The sequence below is a fragment of the Hydra viridissima genome, unplaced genomic scaffold (genome assembly GCF_058129835.1).
Source record: "Hydra viridissima isolate aposymbiotic clone 2 unplaced genomic scaffold, HvirCarnegie_v1 scaffold_5, whole genome shotgun sequence".
In the NCBI taxonomy this organism is placed as follows: Eukaryota; Metazoa; Cnidaria; class Hydrozoa; order Anthoathecata; family Hydridae; genus Hydra; species Hydra viridissima.
This window is the reverse complement of record NW_028324304.1, coordinates 8727274-8749146: the sequence shown is the minus strand read 5'-3', so window position 1 is coordinate 8749146 and position 21873 is coordinate 8727274. Positions and strand designations below refer to the sequence as shown.

The window sequence follows — 21873 nt, the reverse complement described above, 5'->3', positions numbered from 1 at the left end:
ATGCTATAATCAGAAGTTGAAAGTACAAAAATATACCACAAATCGCTAATATTCCCCATCTTGAATTCACTAACTTTACGGTTGATATTGTTTTTAACCGTAAAACAATGCCCGCCTGGTTTTTACTATAAGGAATTGTTTCTGGTTTAATATAGCGATTCCAAAGGCTCAACGAAAAACATTTGACGTTTGACAAAACACACGAATTTTTCATGAACTTTACTCTCTTATATCTTTTCGTATGCTTAAGCAAACACCTTCAGGTTTTTTGAATCAATTAGTGTTACTCAACCTCTTTCGGCGCTACTCGACTTTCTCCCCCCCCCCCTAATTTTATGATTGATGCTGATAGAGAATTTTATGCTGATTAAGAATCGTATAAAAACATGGGTCTCAAAATCAATGGAAAGTGCTCTAATTCGAAGTCAAAGTTGTAAAAAATCCCACTAAAAACCCTAATATTCGCCATTTTGAAAATACTAAGTTAATGATCTTTTAGCTGACAAAAGCAAAACATTAATAGCATGGTTTTTACGTTAAAAAATTCGTTAAAGTATGTTTATCTTGCGCAATTTTTTGTGGCAATGAAAATAGCCGTTTTTTGATTTATTAGAGAATAAACTATATTGCAAGTAATGTACTTTTGTAATAAATTTAAAAAAAAAATTCAACAGTTTTGTTTCCTAAAAGAAGAACTTATGAAACTTAGTACATAGTTGTTCTATCACATGTAAAATTTAGAAAATGTAACCTTCAAACCGTTTTTTTAATAAAAAAAACCAGCGTAGGATACAATAATAATTATTCATCAATTTTTCTACATTCTCACATTCTACGTTCAACCTTTATTTGAAATCTTCCATTAATTTCATTTCGTTATAACACTTTCGTTACAATACTTTAAAATAATAATGCTAAGGCTTATGGAAACCAGGTCTTTTTATTGCGCAATGTAACGGTAATTAATTTTCGTTAAAAATGAAAGCGTTTTGAAAAAAAATGGCGAATATTAGGGTTTTTAGTGGGATTTTTTACAACTTTGACTTCGAATTAGAGCACTTTCCATTGATTTTGAGACCCATGTTTTTATACGATTCTTAATTAGCATAAAATTCTCTATCAGAATCAATCATAAAATTAGGGGGGGGGAGAAAGTCGAGTAGCGCCCCTCTTTCCAGCCAAATATAGAAAGTACTATGGATTATATGGCTTCATTTAAATTTTATCTATATCTTAAGACCACTTTTAAGAAAAAAGCTTAAAAACAATCATAAATTAATCAGGCTGTAAGATGCCAAGAAAAGGCGATTTAGGTTTTATCCCTGGACCAGATGCAACTGTAATCTTGACATGAGAAATTTTAATGATTTGAGTACGAATCAAATTGTTGACTCAGTGTCTCAAACTTCGCATGTTGGTAACCTTTCTGCTACAGCAAGTTTAAATACAGAGATTCCGTTATCTCAAAATGAAATGTAAATAACTTTATTTGTTTTCATTTTAAATTTTTAGGTGTCATCCATCTTTTTTTTTATCTTTAATTATAGTGTAAACAATGTTATCTTCATTTCTACTAGTATTCTATTATTGTATGTGTATTAAAAAGGGTGCAAAAGAGAGTGAAATTTGATGACAACTGTGTCTCAACGCCTGAAGATTCTCTATCGAATTTTCCATTTTTATCATCAGTTATGAATTCAGATATGAAACCAACTACACTAGAAACTACACTAGAAACACCTGGGTCATTCCATATCAAATCACCTAATGGTCCCCAGGGTACCACCTCAAATTTGCTTCAAATTTTGACCACCCACAGTATTTATGAAAAAAATACAAACCTCAAAATTTCAGCTTGATTCATCTAACCGTTCAAAAGTTATAATTGAATCATTATAGACCAAAACCGGCAAAATTTAAGTATCTGGAGCTTACCGTAGATTTTTTTGATTTTTGACAGATTATAACTTTTTAAATAAAACAGATGATCACTTGAAAGTTTCTATGGTAATAGTTTATCACCCAAATTATCTATTTTTGCAGGTGTTTTGGACTGGTTTTAAACAATTTTTGAGTTCTTGTACCTCAAAGTTGCTAATTAACTCAATATTAGTCAAAGTTTTGGAAACTTTAATGCACTACAGTTCAATACCAACAGACAAGCTGTGCCAATTTTTTGTCACTTTTGTGTACTTAGAGTAACCACTTGCAGAAAAATTTAAAATTATGTGTTGAAATTTGTTTCAGCACTTGCAGCAGCCTGTTAAACTATCACTTTTTTCATAAATTACATTCACTTCGTAGGCATAGAAAGTAGCTTAGACAGTTAAAATAAATTATGAAACTTTTTACTGGCGAGGTTCCGTATATAGACAATCAACAAAAAAAATTTAAAGACCTATACTCTATCTTATGACATGATTGTAGCCCTATGACTTAGGTGTATAATTTTGATTTTTCCCTGAATAAAAACAATCAGTTTTCCGTAAAATAACGTTATCAGTGTCTTAAATTATTTGATATGATTTTTTATTATATATTTGTTTAATTTTATACATGTAATATAATTATAATGATGTAATTTACTTCAAGAGTTTGTAGTAAAATCTAAATCTGCACAGTATTTTTTGGATTTTATTATTTTAGTTTTTATTACTGCAAGAACCAAAAACTAAAAAGTTTTGTGTATGCAGAAATAGTTATATGTATAAATAGTTTATTGGTTGCATTTTAGACAGTTTTAATCACATTTGTACTTGAGAGTTCATTTTTACTGATTTTATTACTGGAAAAATATAACAAGGTTATTATTAACCCTCAATTTTAATACTTTTAGATTAGTTAAAAATGTCAGAGAAATGTTGTGTGGGAAGAGTTTTAAATGAAGATTGTGATAAAATGTCATATTGTAGAATACTAGGAAGAATAGTACTAAAAGATACTGATATTGAAGTTTTAATTCAAAGGATAGGATACACTTTTGAACCAAAAGAGGAGATATGTTTTCAACATGAAAAAGCCTATATTTCTAGATATAAAGCACTTCAAAAATACTGTTGTGATCCATTTAAAGTCCGCAAGAAAAAATTAGGATATGGAAGACAAAAGGTTAAAAAAATTGCAACAAGTATGACAAACCTAGTAGTGTCAGCATTTGATATAGACCCAAAAGATATAGAATCGGAAAAAGAGCTAAAATGTATAAAATGTAATGATTTAGACAAACTGTTAGATGCAATAAAAACAAAATGAAAATAAGTTTGAAGGAAGAAAAAGTTCAACTACTAACACTAACTCCTGATAGTTGGTCAATTGAAAAAACTTGCAAAACATTTTCAGTTTCAGAACATCTCGCTAAGAAAGCTCGAAAGTTGAAAAATGAAAAAGGAATACTTGCTAAACCTGAGGCTAAAATAGGACAGCTATTGGAAGATATTGTTAAACAAAAAGTTATTGAAATTTATGAATCTGAAGAGTTTACAAGACAATGTCCAGGAAAAAAAGACTTTGTTTCAGTGCGTATAAATAATGCAAAAGTTCATAAACAAAAACGCTTAATATTAGTTTGGTTAAAAGATCTTTATCTTGAGTTTAAAAAGCTATACCCTACACACAAAGTTGGATTCAGCAAGTTCTGCGAACTAAGGCCGAAGTGGTGCATCACAGTTGATAGTAGAGGAAGTTACTCAGTTTGCGTATGTTCTTATCATCAAAATGTTAAATTGATGTGCGCTGCTTTACCTAAGGGCCATTTAACATATTGCAAAGATTTGATGAAAGTATGTGTTTGTAATATAGATAGTCGAAGCTGCATGTTTCATCTATGTTCTAACTGCCCCGGTAAAGTAAATTTGAAGACTTACTTGGAAAATGTGTTTGAAAATAATGATTTTGATTTTGACAATCAGATCACATACAAACACTGGGTGTCAACTGATCGAACTGCATTTGTCATAGTCCAAACAAGCATTATTGATTTTATTGAAACTCTAAGTGAAACTTTGTATGACCTTTCTCATCACCACTTTATCAAAGAAGCACAATCCGCCTACTTATCAGAGGCAAAAAAAACATTAGATCAACACACTTGTCTTATTCTTATGGATTTTGCAGAGAACTATAGTTTTCTTGTGCAAGATGCTGTACAAGGGTTTTACTGGCAAGCCGATTAAGCTACCTTACATCCACTTGCTGTTTATTAGATGAAAAAAATCAAATCAAATGCGAATGCTATTGTACAATATCTGACCATCTTTGCTATGATCAAACAACAGTTCATTGTTTTCTCACAAAGTTACTACCAATGATCAAAATCAAACTACCCACAATCAATAAAGTAAAATACTTCAGTGATGGTGCTGTATCACAGTATAAAAATTACAAATGTCTGTTAAACTTAATGTACCATCTTGAAGATCACAATATAAATGCTGAGCATCACTTCTTTGCTACATCCCATGGCAAAAGTCCATGTGATGGAATAGGAGGAACTATAAAAAGAGAAGCAGCAAAAGCAAGTCTAAGCAGCAAATGCAAACCAGATTCTTACACCAAATGAACTGTTTATATGGGCTGAAAAAAACATTAAAGGTGTTAACATATTTTACATTTCAAGTGATGATATCAATAACCATGAAACTTATTTTAACCTAAAGAAACGATATGAAGAGATGAGCACAATCCCAGGCACAAGAAGCTATCACAGTTTTGTACCAGGTGGAGACAAATTATTTTTACGGAGAATCTCTATCGATACTGTCTTTGATACCCATTTGCTGAATATTAGCTTGGCAAAAAAAAATCCTTCAAACTTTCAACCTGGTAAATACATTGCATGTTTTTACGATGATGAATGATACATAGGGCTTGTGCTTGAGATTTGTAATGAAAACCAAGATATTAATGTAAAATATATGCATAGAAACAAATTGAATTTAAAATGGACTAATGATGCACGATCAAGTCAGTGTTGGGTTCCATTTGACAAAGTAATATGTCAAATAAATGCTCCAGCCATTAAGGGTAGAAGTGCTCGTAACTACAAACTTGCTAATAATGATTATGACAGTATCATGAGTATTGTAAATCAGAGATAAAGAAATTAGTGTACTTGTGTTTCATCTGTATATACACTTCTACTTTCAGCATTTTTGATTTTGATTTTTTTTTTTTGAAACATAATATAACTTGTGCTATTGGGTATCCTTTTAAACTAAAAAAGCATTGCACTCAAAATGCTAAAATTATGTCATAAGATAGAGTATAGGTCTTTAAATTTTTTTTTGGTGATTGTCTATATACGGAATCTTGCCATTAAAAAGTTTCATAATTTATTTTAACTGTCTACGCTACTTTCTATGCCTACGAAGTGAATGTAATTTATGAAAAAAGTGATAGTTTAACAGGCTGCTGCAAGTGCTGAAACAAATTTCAACACATAATTTTAAATTTTTCTGCAAGTGGTTACTCTAAGTACACAAAAGTGACAAAAAATTGGCACAGCTTGTCTGTTGGTATTGAACTGTAGTGCATTAAAGTTTCCAAAACTTTGACTAATATTGAGTTAATTAGCAACTTTGAGGTACAAGAACTCAAAAGTTGTTTAAAACCAGTCCAAAACACCTGCAAAAATAGATAATTTGGGTGATAAACTATTACCATAGAAACTTTCAAGTGATCATCTGTTTTATTTAAAAAGTTATAATCTGTCAAAAATCAAAAAAATCTACGGTAAGCTCCAGATACTTAAATTTCGCTGGTTTCGGTCTATATTGATTCAATTATAACTTTTGAACGGTTAGGTGAATCAAGCTGAAATTTTCATGATCGTGTTTTTTCCACAAAAGCTGTGGGTGGTCAAAATTTGAAGTAAATTGGAGGTGGTACCCTGGGGCACTTTTGAAAAACTAGGTGATTTCATATGGAATAACCCACCTATTTTAATTTGTAATGATACAAAATCAATAGCTACTGCAGATGGCTTCAATTTGAAAATTTGAATCTCACCAATGCTGATCGAAGCCTTATTTTAAATCCAATGGGGCTTCTCAATGATAAAGTTATTTTTGCAGCAATGTTATTATGTAAGCGCCAATTTCCAGATATTAAAGGTCTTGAAGACCTGATTCTGTGCTTTGCTGGTCAATGTAATGCTTCTAGCAGGGCTTTTGTTCAAAATTTTAATGATTCAACAAAAGGATATTGGGTAACTGCCTCTAACCACCATTATAAAGATAGTCAAATCAACATTTATTGTAGTCTGCAACTCATTCCTAGTAAAGACTGCATTTACTCAATTTCTAAATTTGCCTGCTTACAGTCTGTTGAAATAGAGCTTAACATAAGCAATGTAGCCCGTCAGAAAGATCTTTTGTGTAGCTTTTATGCAATAGCAAATTGTGTTATTCTAAAAATGTAGTTTATTCTGTGTTTAGGAAAAGATCCTTGTAACTTTAGGTACAGGGAGGACTTGATGCGCTAACATTTGCTGACATGTCTTGAAAATTACAGAATAACACAGTTCCCTGTTGATAGCTATAGAACTGTTAGAAAAAATGTAGTTTGTACCTCAAAATACTCTTTGTAGTGTGTGTGTCATAGCATTTTTAAATCGACAGATTCAATGATTCAGTTTTTAAATTGTAATGAATGGTTTCATTCTTCTTTTATAGGTCTATCCGAATCAATGTTTGCAGTGTACATGGCAAATCTGCTCAAGGTTTACAAATGCATTAAATTTTTGTAGAAAACTTTCTTTCAACTATTCTATATTTGTTAATGTAAATTTTAATATGTTAAAATAACTAGATGAAACTTTGACTAGCATGACTAGATGAGTTAGAATAGTTTTTAGAGTTATAATGGTGTTCAGAGTTATAACTGTGTTTAGAGTAAGAACAGTGTTTAGAGTTATATATGATAATGAATGTGAAAGGATGCGACAATGCTTAAAGGCAAGATCATCAGCAAATATAGCCACTTTAGATTTTTATTTAATTGTCCAGAAGATTATCGATATAGAAGAAAAAAGAAATAATGCTGGACCAAGCATAAAAGGTTGTGGAACCCCACAGGTTACTGGAAAAGAGAAAGAAATGGATACATATATATATATATATATATATATATATATATATATATATATATATATATATATATATATATATATATATATATATATATATATATATATATATATATATATTTTACTGTTTATATATTTTATCATGTCATATATCAATTTTACTTATCTACCTTTTATAATATTACTTTTTTATTTCTTTAGTTCTACCGCGTTCTTCTACCTTGCATCAATACTTTGGTTTAGTTTGCCTACTGATGAAGTATGGTTTAAATTTAGTAAATTATCAAGATTTGAAATTTACTTTATTGATCATATTCTAACAGTTTGTGACATGAAATTCCATTCAAAACAATTAAGATAAGAATAATTTTGTTTACGGTAATATTTATAAAAGGTAAACTATAATGTTATTTCTATTTGGTTTTAATACATTGAGTTTTTTTTACACTGTCAAGCAACATTTTGTTTTTAAGCAATAAACATTCACTCTGGCCGATGACAACAGGCGGATCACCTGATAAAATCGGCGGATCACGTTTTTTTTTTGTGGAACAATCATTAAACTTTACAAAGTTTCACCAACTCTTCACATAAATAAGTAATAAAGCGTTAAAAGAAAAGTTAAATACAACTGAGAAAAGACGTAAACGCGAAGACTCGTAAATGATAAAGTGATAATAAGAAAAGTTAAAATCAACGATCAGAAAAGACACATACAAGATGACTCGTCCACTCTTCAGATCAATAAATGATAAAGCAAAAAGAATTAAGTTAAAAACAACAACTGAGAAAAGACGTAAACGCAAAGACTCGTAAACGATAAAGCGACAATTAGAAAAGTCAAAAACAACGATCAGAAAAGACTTATACACGATGATTCACCTATCTATCACGTAAGTAGACAATAAAACGGAAAAAAGAAAAGTTAAAAACATCTGAGAAAAGACGTAAACATGAAGACTCATCAACCTGCCATATAAATAAATGAAAAGATATCGCAGCTGCAAATGCTCAAAAAAAAAGAAAGAATCTGGAAGTTGGAGTTTTTGTTAGAAGAAGAGATTTAAAGAGGATTTTAAGAGAAAAGAGTTTTTAAGAGATTTAAAGAGGATTTTTAAGAAGAGAAAGAATTTTGTGATAAGAAGAGTATTTTGATGAATAAGCAGTTTAATAAGCAGTTGAATAAAAGAATTTCAAGTAACATTTTGTTTTTAAGCAATAAACATTCACTCTGGCCGATGACAACAGTAGGCGGATCACCTGATATAAATCGGCGGATCACTTTTTTTTTTTGTAGAACAATCATTAAACTTTACAGAGTTTCATTTAAACAATCAAAATATTAGGCGAATCATTTAATATAAATTGTCGGATCATTTTGTTTTTTGGTAGAACTATCATTAAAACTTATAGAGTTTGATTCAAACAATCAAAATATTAGGCGGATCACTTCATAAAAATTGGCGGATCACTTGGTTTTTGGTAGAACAATCATTAAAAATAAAGGAGTTTGATTCAAACAATCAAAATATTAGGCGGATCACTTGGTATAAATTGGCGGATCACTTGATATAAATTGGCGGATCACCTTGTTTTTTTTTGTAAAAAAAAACATTAAAATTAAAGGAGTTCGATTCAAACAATCAAAATATTAGGCGGATCGCTTCATAAAAATTGGCGGATCACGTTGTTTTTTGGTAGAACAATCATTAAATTTTATAGCGTTAGATTCAAATAATCAAAATATTAGGCGGATCACTTGATATAAATTGGCGGATCATCTTGTTTTTTTTGTAAAAAAATCATTAAAATTAAAGGAGTTCGATTCAAAGAATCAAAATATTAGGCGGACCACTTCATAAAAATTGGCGGATCACTTGATACAAATTGGTGGATCACTTTGTTTTTTGGTAGAACAATCAATAAAATTAAAGGAGTTTGATTCAAACAGTCAAAATATTAGGCGGATCACTTAATGTAAATTGGCGGATCACTTTGTTTTTTGAGTTCATAAAATTTATAAAATGTTATAAACTTATATACTTTTTTTTGTCGTTTAATAAAATTGTAATATGCGAATTCCTTCTAAATATTATACCTTTAGTGAATTTAAACTATATCTGAATCGTTTTTTATTTGTCCGTTTTAGTACCGTTTAAATGATCCGCCCCGCCGTTTGTACCGTTTAAATGATCCGCCCCGCCCCGCCGTTTGCATCTACTCGTAAACTGGGCAATAACCGAAGATACTAATAATCGTACGTAATTTAGTTAAATCATCAATAAAACTTATTGAATAATAAATGAATTATTTCTATTGACATTTCAGTCAAGATTTTCCTGACTTTTTTAATATTTCTTGTAAATACTCTTTTTGTAATATTGTAAATACTCTTTTTATTATTTGAATGTAATATATTCAAATAATAAAAAGAGTTAAAATTACTGAATATTATTCAGTAATAATTACAAAAGAAAGCTAGAAAAAAACCAAAAACTTCTTTATCTTACAGCTAAACAATTTTTTATTTTTTTATCAAAGCAATACTTCTTTATCATTTACATATGTAAACCAGATATTTTACAGTTGATTGCACATTAATCGTATATGTCCATTTTGAAATTGATGCAAACATAATTCAGACCAAAATTAGAATCACATTTTGTGTTGAATGATTGCTTACAAATTTGACACTAGGTCGAGTTTTCTCTAGAGTATGGTTTCCGATACACAAGGCAAACGTATTCTGAATCAAACGTATTCTAAATCAAATAATAATCACAAGGCAAACATAAAATCGTTTTCAAATCACAATCACGAGGCAAACATAAAATTGCATTCAAATCACAATCACAAGACAAACATAAAACCGTATCTGAACTTTACTTTGAATTCTTTTTCTACTCAGTATTTACTTTTCCTTCTTAATATTTTTTATTACAATCGAACATGGATGGGTAATATTTTTATACTAAATTGTATATATATTTAAAGTAAGTTATTACGCAAAGAAGAATTCTTTTTTAAATTATTTTCATGCTGTAAAAAAGTCAATGCTGACGCGAACCGATCGCCAGAAATGAAAAAAATGACGCAAAGAGCGTTTAAATTATTTAGTGGAACAATGGAAAATGGTTATCTTTGTGTCTTATTTCAAAATTATTAACAGAAAAAAACAAGAGATTTGTTCGTCGCAAAAATACGGAAAATTATTTGAAGCAACATATACAAAGCCGTATTCAAAAAGGTGGTGGCTCTATCGACATATGGGGATGTGTATCAGGCTCTGGCTTTGGTTGTCATAAACTATACGAAGGAAGATTGAACCAGTATGGATATTGTGACATTTTGGAAAATTCGCTTATCCCTAGTCACAATTTATTCCAGGCTGATCAAAACTGGTTGTTTCAACAAGACAATGCTCCATGTCATATATCACATTCAATCACCAATTATTTCGTTGAAAGTATTATTTGACTCATTTCTTGGTCACCTCGATCATCTGACTTAAGTCCGATTGAAAATTTATGGAGCTAAATGGATTAGGGGAGACTGGGACTAGTTAGCTACAAGGGTAAGTTGACACACTGCATTTAACTTTGGGATTTTCCAACAGAGATTTCCAAAATTCACATGGAACCTTCCCACTTAACTAATTCATCTTTCAATTTAGTATCATGGCTAGTTGGCAACATGTGCCAACTTACAGCTTTTCGCATTAACCGTAAATTCACTTAAATTATATAACACTATAGATCTACAGGCATGAGAAATTATAAAAGAAAAGTAGACAGGCCTGTAAATTCTAAAAACGTTACAAAGAATGCTGTTGATGCTATTTTTATAGAAGAAAAGTCTATTCGATCGACCTAAGGGCAATTAAAAGCTAATGTTAAAAAATATTGTTGGATAAATATTATCAAGAGTTTTCATAAAAAAGATGCGCTTGAAATAGATTCTTAATGTTGCTAAACCTGTCTCTTTTTATATGGTGTGCCAACTTATCTTGAGAGTATAGGCAACTTACCCATGTATCAAAAACAACGGGTGTCCAATATTAATATATTTCCTTAAAAAAAAATTACTAAGTGCGTATAAACTTTTGCATTTGCTGAAAAAATTGCATTTTTTTCTCATTAATTTTTTGATTACTTGTGTTTAATATTTCAATTCAGAAAAGATTTTATGTTTTTTTCCTTCAAAGTTGTGTTCTTTTCTTAATTAATAATTGGCTAAGAAAAAAAAAAAAAAATTGTGGACCCTGCTTTGGATTTTCTCATTGTACCAGCCTAAACTTACCATAAGTTACAAAAAAACAAGTGCATTTTAACTCACTGTATAAGGTGCTTATATATATATATATATATATATATATATATATATATATATATATATATATATATATATATATATATATATATACAGTATTGGACAAAACATTTGCAACCAACATCGAACAATGCTAAAAAGTGTTCCTAATTTTACATGTCTTAAAAACGAAACGAACTATACTACCACAGCAAACAGTTCAAGAGTCTGGAGTCATAGCATGCCATGACATGAGCAATCAGCTGACAGGTGACAGCACACAGACAGAATTTCGTTGACAAGTGCCATTTTGCAGCGGACAAAACAAGTGCAACTTTTTTGGTTTGTTTCATTTTCTTAAGTCTGGTCCGTGTCAACGTCACGGAAGTTTTTTAATAATTAAAGGAAGTATCCAGAAGTTTCCAGAAGTTTCCAGAAGCATGCAGAAGCTTCAAAAAGTTTCCAGAAGAAAACCACTGCTTGACTACTTTTGTAGTGTGTTTCGGATTGTTGTCTTGCTTTTCAGCAAGACAACAATCCGAAACACACTACAAAAGTAGTCAAGCAGTGGTTTCAAGACAACCACCTATCGGTGATGGATTGGCCGCCTCAATCTCCGGTTCTCAACCCTATCGAGAACCTGTGGGAGATCGTCACAGCAGAATTAATCGTGGAGGTGTTCGTAATAAGGATCAATTGTTTGAACAAATCCAAAAGGCCTGGGCAACGATTCCACAAAGTTTCATTGATCACCTGATCGAATCTATGCCTCGAAGATGCAAGGCTGTGATCGACAACAAAGGATTCGCCACGAAATATTGATAGCAAAATACAGCTTGGTAAACATTTTGTCGAGTTGCACTTGTTTTGTCCAGAAGGAAATCAACTTTTTTTAATACTTTTGATTAATTTATTAATTTTCGTGTACAAATAATGAACTTTGTGATGAATAAAACTTTAAGAACTTTGTCTCTAAACAGTTACATAGTTATTTTTTTAAATTGAAAAAATGCAGCACTTTTATATAAAGAAACTAAATTAGCATTATTTGGTTGCAAATGTTTTGTCCAATACTGTATACAATGACTAGATCAGTATTTAGTTTGATATATATATATATATATATATATATATATATATATATATATATATATATATATATATATATATATATATATATATATATTGTTTGATGAAGTGTTGTATTAAAATAATACAAAGCTCTTGTTCGTTGAAAAGTGCTCGATGTTTAGGAAATTTATTTTGAATATATATGAATTTCAAAACAGAGCGATTTATAATTATAATTAAAAACGATAAAGAAAAAACTTTTATTATGAAACTTTAAGTTTCATGCCTAACGGCAATCATCAGGCATATATTACAAAATTAAAAATTAAACGTTAAAATTACATTTATAATTACGGTGGCGTGAGTTCTAATGAGTCCATTGAAACAAAATTTAAAAAGTATAACGTGACGTAAACGTAAAGCTAACCAACCAAGGATCAATCTTCGGTATCAAATGAGGAAATAAGGAACTTATTTTTATGCCTGCATTTCACTCCTTGTATTAAGTAGGTTATCCGAACAGACGGTGGCCTGATAAACGATGTTGTTGGAAAGGCAATGGTTGTTCATTGGACATTTGGATTTGTCAGTGCAGTTGCATTTCATTTCATTAATTTTTGCCTCATTTTGCAAAATGTTTTTATTGTGAGAGTTAATAATGGATTTTATATTTGGCATGCAAGAATAACTAATTTGTATTAAAAATACAGCCAAGAATTACAATATTGTTTGATTATAATACATGACTAAATATTCTGGCTGATGATTGCCGAACGCTGGTATAAAACTTTAAGTACCAACAAAGTTGTCATTCTTCGCTGTATTTTCAATGTAATTGCTTTTGCCAGCGGCCTATTGAGCCCTCTTGAGTAAAAAAGTCTTTAACTAATTTTATATATATAAAACTGACATGAAGTTTTTCTTTTTACAACTTTTTACAATTTTCTTGCTTTGTTGCTATTTTAACATATTTATAATAGCAGCTTATTTATAATAGCAGCTTTTTCCACAATTGAGTTTATTAGGTTTATAAATTTACGAATACACTCCCAATTGTCACTGAATATTATGTAGCTTCGTAGTACCTTCAGGGCTTGATGTAAAATGCCGGTTGAGGACAAGTTGGTTCAATCAAAAAATCTACATCGCTGTTTTCGTCTTTTTTAGCCTCAAAATTATCTTTCGTCGTTCTTTCTTCAGGGAAGAATTTTTTAGGTATGAACTGCAAGCTTTTCTAACTGGTCCTTGAAAACTTTAAAGGGATTATCCGCATCAAGCAAGGCATCAGCACACTTTTTCTCGGAAGTTAAAGTTTTAGCAAAAATAATTTCATTTTCCACTTTCCCCTAAGCAACATTAAGCATCTAATTTAGAAAATTCCTGAAGAGGCTTTTTTTTCTCTATTGAATCTATCAACTTTTGAACAGACAATACTTTATAATGGGTTTAAGTGATCTAATCATAATCCAGTCAATCGGTTGGAGCTTTGAGGTAGTGGTTGGTTGTAGAAAGATCAATTCTATTGATATCATATTATCAATGATTGAATGGGCTGGACAATTATCAACTATTAAAACATTTTTTCGTCCTCCCTTTGTAAACTACCAATCAATTTCACGAACCCATTCCTCAAATAGTGTGCCATCCATCCAACTCTTCTTTTAGCTGCGATAACGGCAGGGTAAGTGCTTTATACTTTTCAAGCATCAGGGCAATTTGGCTTAGCCAATGACAAGCATTGGCAATTTCTCCCCAATTTCATTTGCGGATGCCTATCCTGTCAAATGTTTCCCACTAACGCAATTTTCATTTTTAATATGTAAAGATTTATTTGATTGGATCCGAAAAACAAGATAAATTCGTCAGCATTATAAACCTGGCTCAGATAATATTTTGTTAAAATGTTTGGTAATGTGGTTTCCTCCCATGATGCTACCATTTTACTTGTGCACGCATTAGTTTCACCAGAAACTGTTTTCAAATGATATATCATATCGTTTCTCCCAAAGGTCTAACCAGCCATTTGAAGCATGAAAATCAATAACATCCATTTTCGCAATTAAAGCAGAGGCAGTGACCTCTCTGCCACAAACAATAAAAAAAGCTATTTGAAGCCATTTTGAAGCCATTTTCCATAAACGCTGATGTTTTGGGTTATTTTCTTTCTTCACAGCATCCAAAGATCATCTCAAAGATCTTTTCCTTTGTTTCGAAACCATGATGATGTTCTTTGGTATCCCATAATTTAAAGCGATCTTTGTTCGACTTAACTAAGTTCGAGTTATCCGAGGTTTGATTTAACCAGAAATTTTTATTAGAAATCGATTAGACGATTCCAAGAAACCAAGAAAAACAGTTCGAGATAATAAAAGTTCCAGTTAACCGGTGTTCGAGCTTTCGGGATTTAACTTTATTGACAAATATTTTAAAAGAAGGGTCTACAATAATTACTAATTCCAAAAAGATATTGAAAGTAAAAACTTCTAAGATGATAATAATTCTTTTTCTTTTTTTTTTCTTTCATTCAAAAAACTTAGTTTTTCTTATTTTTCGTTCATCCAAAGCTTCTTTCTTTTTTATCCAAGAAGTTCTTTCTAACTCTGTTTTTTGTTTACTTATCATTTATTTATATGAATAAGTCTTCGTGTATCTTTTCATAATCGCTGTTTTTAATTCTCCCTCTTCATAATAAAAGTTAAAAACCACAGCTTTTTTTTCAGGTTACAGTTTTTACGATAACATTAAACTACAACAACGCGAATATTTTTGGTGCAATTTTTTTAGAATTATATATCTCTTTCCTCTTAAAGTGTCTTGTATAATTTTTTTCTCAAATGTGATGCTTTTGTTCTATGTGAAGTGATCAACAAAATTGTTTTTCCATCTTTGTTATGTCTTGTTGAAACAGTTCCTCTTGCTTTTCACTCACATCACCCAAGTTTTTTAGGAAAAAAGTCAAGATGCTTGTGCAAGAAGTGGACCTAAGGCTCATTTAACAACCAAGAGTTTTGAACTTATCAATCATATTTAACAACCAAGTGTTGATCCCTTGCTCTGCTGTCCCATTCACATATAAAACATAGAAACTTTATAAATCCGTTTCGTTGATCAAGAAGCAAGGAGAAAACTTTTAAATCTCCACATTAAACTAGTTTTTGATGAGTTTATTAAAAAGTCTCCAATATTCCTTTTGGTACAAAATACCAAATTCATTCACTTGACTGTTAAAATAATTGCAGTAAACCAAATCCTCTTTCTACTTCAAAAATTGAACTAACTCTTGTTCTACAAAATATATGTTGCAGATTACAACAAACTTTTTTTTCCCACTCTAGAACCGAACAATTCTGCTTTTTTTCCCATAACCAAAACTTCTCACTACATCATTCAACTCCGCTTGTGTAAACAACTGTGATTGTATATTTTCTGGAGAACATTAGAACTCATTAACACTCGATTGACTTTCACTAAATTCAAAACTTGGCTGCAAAACGTCATTAGTAAACTGAGGTGGTTCAGGGACAGGAAATCTTGATCCATGTTTTACCGACTGATTAGCTGAAGTAAGGTTAGGATAGACAACTGCTTTCTTATTTTGGAGTTATATCCAGAAGCATCAATGCTGCAAAAATAACAACCGTTTGAATAATTTTTTGAATTCTTCATACCATGGGTACTGCAAATTTAAAACCTTTCTTCTCTTTTTTACACCATTTCCTGAGTTTCTCGACACAAGCATAACATATTTTGTGAGGAATCCAACATTTGTCTTGATTACCGGATTCTAGACCAAAATAAGCAAGTATACTTTTTTCACAAAGTCATTACTGTTTCTTTGATGTTTTTTAAATACTAAGGTTACCACATATCAAAAATTTTTATGAGAGTTTTTACGACGACAACCATATTTAGAGTGTGAATTACCAGTACATAGATTAAACACTACAATCCAAGGTTATACTAGATAATACAAGGTTTAACTGGAAGAAAACAAACAGTTATGCCATTTATCAGAACAACCAATCTAGCAACAATTGGTTTTTATTACCAAGATATTTTTACGGACCCCCTCCTCTCACTGAACTGTGCAAATGTTTCTTGTAATAATACACCATCACCATATATGGATACTTTGCTACTTGACCACAGGGTACAGTTGTAGTTACTTAGAGTATTCAAGAAGCCGATTAGTTTACTATCGACTGAATATGAAAAATATTCCGAACTTTAAAAAAATGTTACGAAGACACCTGTAAGCAACACCTTCAAACCACATTTTTTCCTATCGCATTTTTAAAGTTGATGGAGCCTTTTTTCGTTTTAAACTCAAAAATAACTTCTTCAATTCCATTTCAAAACACTCTAGTATTCAATCACAGAAAATGATTTGTATTTAGAAGTATTAAACAACTTTCGATTACACAGCGTAAAAATATTTTACGAAAGTCATAGTTATGTCCATTTTTCATCAGTTCTATACAAAATGGGAAATGCTGAATACGAATTCAAAGCCCGTTTCTGTGTACTGTCAACCGTTCTCACGCAATCGTCAGAAAATTACATTATTCACTCGCTAAATAGAATGTTACCATTAATTGTCTAAAAAATGAGCGCAACTTCTAATACTGACTTGAGTCATTACGAACCGAATCCTAAACGTAACTGCTCATCATAGGTTCATCTCATCGCCGTTGATGACACCTCTCTATGATTTGAATATTTTGGTAAAACCTCTAACCAACCTCTAACCATACTCTTCAGACACTGCTCCCATCTTTGGTCTGATGGAAATGCAAAAAGTGTAGCTTGATTGAAGTTCGAACTTCAATAGCGTGATGTGTTGTCACCAGATTTTCCACTAACTCTTTGTAGTCTTCACTTTTGTTATTTCCTAGAAATCCATTTACTACATATCTAAATGTCTATCACGCATCTTTTTCCAAACCAGACGCTGTTTTGAAGTCCCATGCAATAATTGATGTTTTGGTTGTTTTGGTCCAATATGGTAGTCCCAAATAAAACAAAAAGATTCGGCAGATAGTTTAAAAATTCGAGGCGCCAAAATTATGTTAAAAAATACCTAAAACAGAAAAGAGCAGAAGTTTGTAAATTTAAAAAACAATTTTATAAAAAAAAAGGATTATCAAAAATTAAAAAGAAAAAAAATGCACATCAAAAGCATTTTCAGTGAAACCTCAATAGGAAAAAACATCGGCAGACGCTAGACAAATACTAATGTGATATTTGAATTCAGAGGGTTAGATTTTCTAAAGAAACGCTATAAAAGTGGCATAACTTATTCTTTGTTGTGTAGCGCTATTAACACAAAAGTTTGTATTTTCACCGCCGGCCTTAGTGACGTATGAATGTATAGTAGGGCAATTCCATGAAGCAAAATTTTTTGAAAACAAAAATTGGTATGGGTGTGGAAGGTTCTATGTACAAAACCAATCGCAATTTCAAAAAAATTAATTCAAAAAAACTTAAAACTGATTTGGGCTTTAATATTTAAAAACAGCAAAAAATTGACAAAATTGAGGATTATGGTGCAGATACAGAAGCTTTAGTTAAATAAAGCTTATTTCAAAAACTTGCTCATAAATGTAATATATAGGATTTATGATATTCTAAGCTGTCACCTTAAAACAATAGAGTTGAGGCGCTAATTATGCCACATCTCAGATCAAAACCTGATTAGTATGTTTAAAGTATTAATTTAAAAGAGACATAAGACATTGATCTGATGAAATCAAAACATCAGTTTTACAAAATTAATAATCATCAGTATACAAAACAATTGTTACTTTAAGGTATTTTTTAGAGGGAAGGGCCGCGTTAGGATTCGTGGGCCCATTCCCTAATATTGTTTAAAGCGCCCCAAACCAAAGAAAGATGACGCACTAAAATATTTCACTTTCTTTATTCTATTAAGAAAAACAAGAAATAAAAAATTCTCCCCGAGAAATCAATGTTCTTTACAAATAAGCCCCTTCCTCCATATTTTCTCAGCGAAGATCCCGGCAAACCAAAAACAATACAGCATTTTAAATAACTGTAACTCTTAGTTTTTCATTTTTTGTAATAAAATAACTGGTTTTGTTAACACTTCTGTGATTTTCTTTTCTACTCTGATCTTTAGTAAGAACAAAGCTGTGCCTTTTTTGAGACCATAAACTAGTTTTGAGGCTTCGGTAACAGACTTTACAGCACGTTCAACTGATTGAGAGTTGTTAGGAAGATAAGTGAGCTGCAAAACCTCTCCAGATTCTTTTGCCTTCATCAGGTCAACAGATGAAAAATATATTGTAGTAGGAGGTTCTACTTCAATTTCAGATACTTGTACTAGATCAGTCCAACTTTTACAACCAAAATCAATCTTCATAATAGTTTTGGGTTTAATCTTAGGAATAAAGTTTTTAATTTCCTCAATTAGCTTCCTAATTTTGAGTATTTGATCTAAAGATTTATCTCGATTTTTTTTCTCATCATCCATAATTATGCAATAGAGAAAGTTTTCCTGTAAACAGCAAAATGAATTACCAGCTAAGTTTCTTAAGACAACTTCTTGTATCTTTTCATCTTGTAGCTTAGTCAGCTCAATCGTTTTGAAAAGAATTTTTGCTGAATCTTTATAATGACCTTTTTAAAGCAAACCAAATTGGAGAATACACTTGAATTATATACTTTATTATCATAGTTAACTCTGAAGATGGATTTTCCTTTCTAGTGTATTTATACATAATACATAACGCAAGTGTCAGCCATCTTGCATGGTTCACAGGTCCAGGTTTTGTCATTGCATATTTTTGGAGACTTTGCTTTTACTTATGCCAACAGTATATTCATATCGTTTTCTTTGATCATTACTTAAATCAGAAATAACAGTTTCACCTACAAATGATTGAATTTCTGACTTTATTGCAGAAAAACGTATTATAGGGAGTTCATGTATGAACAAACCACACCTTTAAATTTTTTTTGGATCATTTGTTTTTCCATCAAATAAAGTAATTACTTGTCAAAATGGTAATTCATTTTGGTGGAGTTGACATCCTACTAAATGTAATTTTCTACTTATAGTTTTTTCCAGGTGAACAATTAAGCCATTGTCAGCACCAGTATTTGAACTTGTATTATCAAGAACCAAAGCTTCAAGAGTTTCCACACTATTAAATTCTTCTAGAACTTCTTTAGTTAAATTTGCTTTAGTAACTCCAGTTCCATTCATAATAATTTTATGTGTTAAATACCTTTTAATACATAGAGTTTCCACACTATTAAATTCTTCTAGAACTTCTTTAGTTAAATTTGCTTTAGTAACTCCAGTTCCATTCATAATAATTTTATGTGTTAAATACCTTCTTGCCTTTTTTCCACTCTCTGCAGTAAATGTAAGATGTTCTTCTTTTTCAATTCCTGGTATTATTATTGGTTCACCTTCCAAATTGTAACTAATTTTGTGAACAAGTGTTTCTTTATCTTTTTTATCATCAACTCCAATAACTTTTAATTGAAAAATCTCTTTTTTATGTTCAATGCCAAGTTGTACTCCCATTCGAATCTTCTCATTAAAAACTTTTTTTTCTGTAATAATATTAGCTCTATCAGTAACTGTTACTATGCCATAGTCAATGAGTAATCCTGTAGCTAAATGAGCAGCAGCATTGTTACTAATTTCATAACGTATGGCTGCTTTTGTAAAGTTAGGCAAGGGTTTGTAATTGTATGAAATTGGTATTTCTCCATAAAACTCTGGATCATGGCTGTTTTCAACATTTTCACTATCATCATCCCAAACATTGCCATCAGATGATGCATTATCACACTAAACAAAAATGAAATTGATTTAAAAATATTTAAATTAAAAAATTACTTACACTATTAATTCTGCTGACCTAAAACAGATTGTAAACCCACATTAAGTACCACTAGAGCAGGAGTACTTAAGTACTTGTACAAAATACTATAAAACCTAAGAATAAGAAGACACACAAAAGCAAAAGTAAGAAAATTAGTATAAAAATAAAATGAAAAAATAATAATGAATTTAAATTTTTCTATTCATACCAACCTCTAAATTCGAGTTGTTAAGACTTTCCCCACAAGATTCTTGTTTTTTAAATGTTCCATTTACTTGGTTTCTACTTATGTTTAATTTTTCTTTTTGATCAACTTTGCCAATCTGAAATGACCTTTCTCACCTTTTTTAGCTCTTTGGTCTTTTAAGTACTCCCTTTCATTCACTGGTATCTAAATTTTTTTTAAAAAAAACTATCCATTTTTTACAATTATCAAGTAAATCTTAATATAATTTAAAACTCATGTTGTTAAATACCTTTATTTCTTCATCACAAATGTATAAAACATGTTTTTTCTTACAGTCTTTAACATCACATTTAACCAGACTGCAGAAATATTATACTTAAATTTTGAAATATTATTTACATGTAAGAATAAAGTATGCAAGAAATTGTCTCAAAGTAAATCAAGATGATAATTAATTTTTTAAAAATTCAAAACTTGAGGAATAAGTTTTTACAATACCTGTCATTACATTTAGCCACAGGCAGTTCACATTTACACGCAGATAAATCAAATAACGAATCAAAATTCTTTTCCAAATAAGCAATTCTATATTTGTTCCATTTTGATTTTTCTATTTCAGTTAAATTTTTGCATTTTATGCCATCAAAAATATTGATAGACAAAAAAATAGTTTTAATACTATTATCAATAAATATGGCAATTTTTACAAAATTTAATAACTCGATATAAGGTAATACTGCAGTTAAGCGGCGTAAAATCATTTAATATTTTTGCTTTTATCGCTCTCGCTCGCAGAGGCCAAAAGTATTTAAAATAATTTTAAAAACTTAAGTATATAAATTTCAAAGTGGTTATTTTTTTAAATACTTTTTTGTTTAATATTTTTATCTTTTGTTTTTATTGTTAATATTTAACTATTTTATCATTTATATTTTTAATATTTCTTAATACATTATTAATTATGTAAAGAATTTAAATTTGTATATTTTATGATTGTACAATTTTAGATTGTTTTAGGCCATTTTCTTGTTACAATTATGGAATATAGGGTACCACAATAATTGTTCTTGCTAAATATGTTTTTAAAAAATATGTGGCTATGAAAATAGCTTTTTTATTTATCAACTACAGAGGATACTGACGAGACACACAAGATAGAAACGCCGAAAATATTGGAAACCCTTTAAATGTTTGACGCCAGCAACACACGTGGTTCAGGATTTCATCTTTAGCAACAATAGTTGTTGGAGCACTTGGTTTCCCATGACCAACACGTTACATAGCCATCTAAACAAAGACTTACCATGTTAACTAAGAATAACTATTTACTTAATGTAAACAATTTATTCAGTGCAGAATTAATT

General features: G+C 30.4%; 1 protein-coding gene and 1 pseudogene across 4 annotated transcripts; one reads left to right on the top strand and one right to left on the bottom strand.

Moving 5' to 3' along the window:
- The first annotated feature begins 1173 nt into the window (after window positions 1-1173).
- Window positions 1174-9387, top strand: LOC149888452 (uncharacterized). Of its 3 annotated transcripts, none has more exons than XR_016452811.1 (4): window positions 1174-1475; window positions 6672-6718; window positions 7286-9061; window positions 9234-9387. XR_016452811.1 is itself a non-coding variant. In XM_090088445.1 (4 exons), the coding sequence occupies exons 1-4, from the start codon at window positions 1351-1353 to the stop codon at window positions 7676-7678; spliced, it is 351 nt and encodes a 116-aa protein (XP_089944571.1). In that variant the 5' UTR covers window positions 1174-1350; the 3' UTR covers window positions 7679-9387. The 3 variants fall into 3 exon arrangements, 2 of the variants coding, with proteins under 2 accessions (XP_089944571.1, XP_089944570.1); XM_090088445.1 differs by having other exon boundaries at window positions 7286-7343; window positions 7558-9387; XM_090088444.1 differs by lacking the exons at window positions 6672-6718; window positions 7286-9061; window positions 9234-9387 and adding an exon at window positions 1607-2192.
- An 8984-nt stretch (window positions 9388-18371) lies between these two features.
- Window positions 18372-21287, bottom strand: LOC149888451 (uncharacterized; annotated as a pseudogene). The gene is made up of 4 exons (XR_016452647.1): window positions 21008-21287; window positions 20799-20868; window positions 20535-20713; window positions 18372-20288 (listed from the first exon to the last, which is right to left on the bottom strand). The product of XR_016452647.1 is annotated as an uncharacterized LOC149888451 (transcript).
- Window positions 21288-21873: the final 586 nt, after the last annotated feature.

Bases quoted from the DNA above. Each gene is read 5' to 3' on its own strand.
- LOC149888452 (XM_090088444.1), top strand. From the start codon at position 1,351: ATGAGAAATTTTAATGATTTGAGTACGAATCAAATTGTTGACTCAGTG. The intron at 1,476-1,606 runs GTAAATAACTTT...TGTATTAAAAAG, and splicing joins CCGTTATCTCAAAATGAAAT to GGTGCAAAAGAGAGTGAAAT.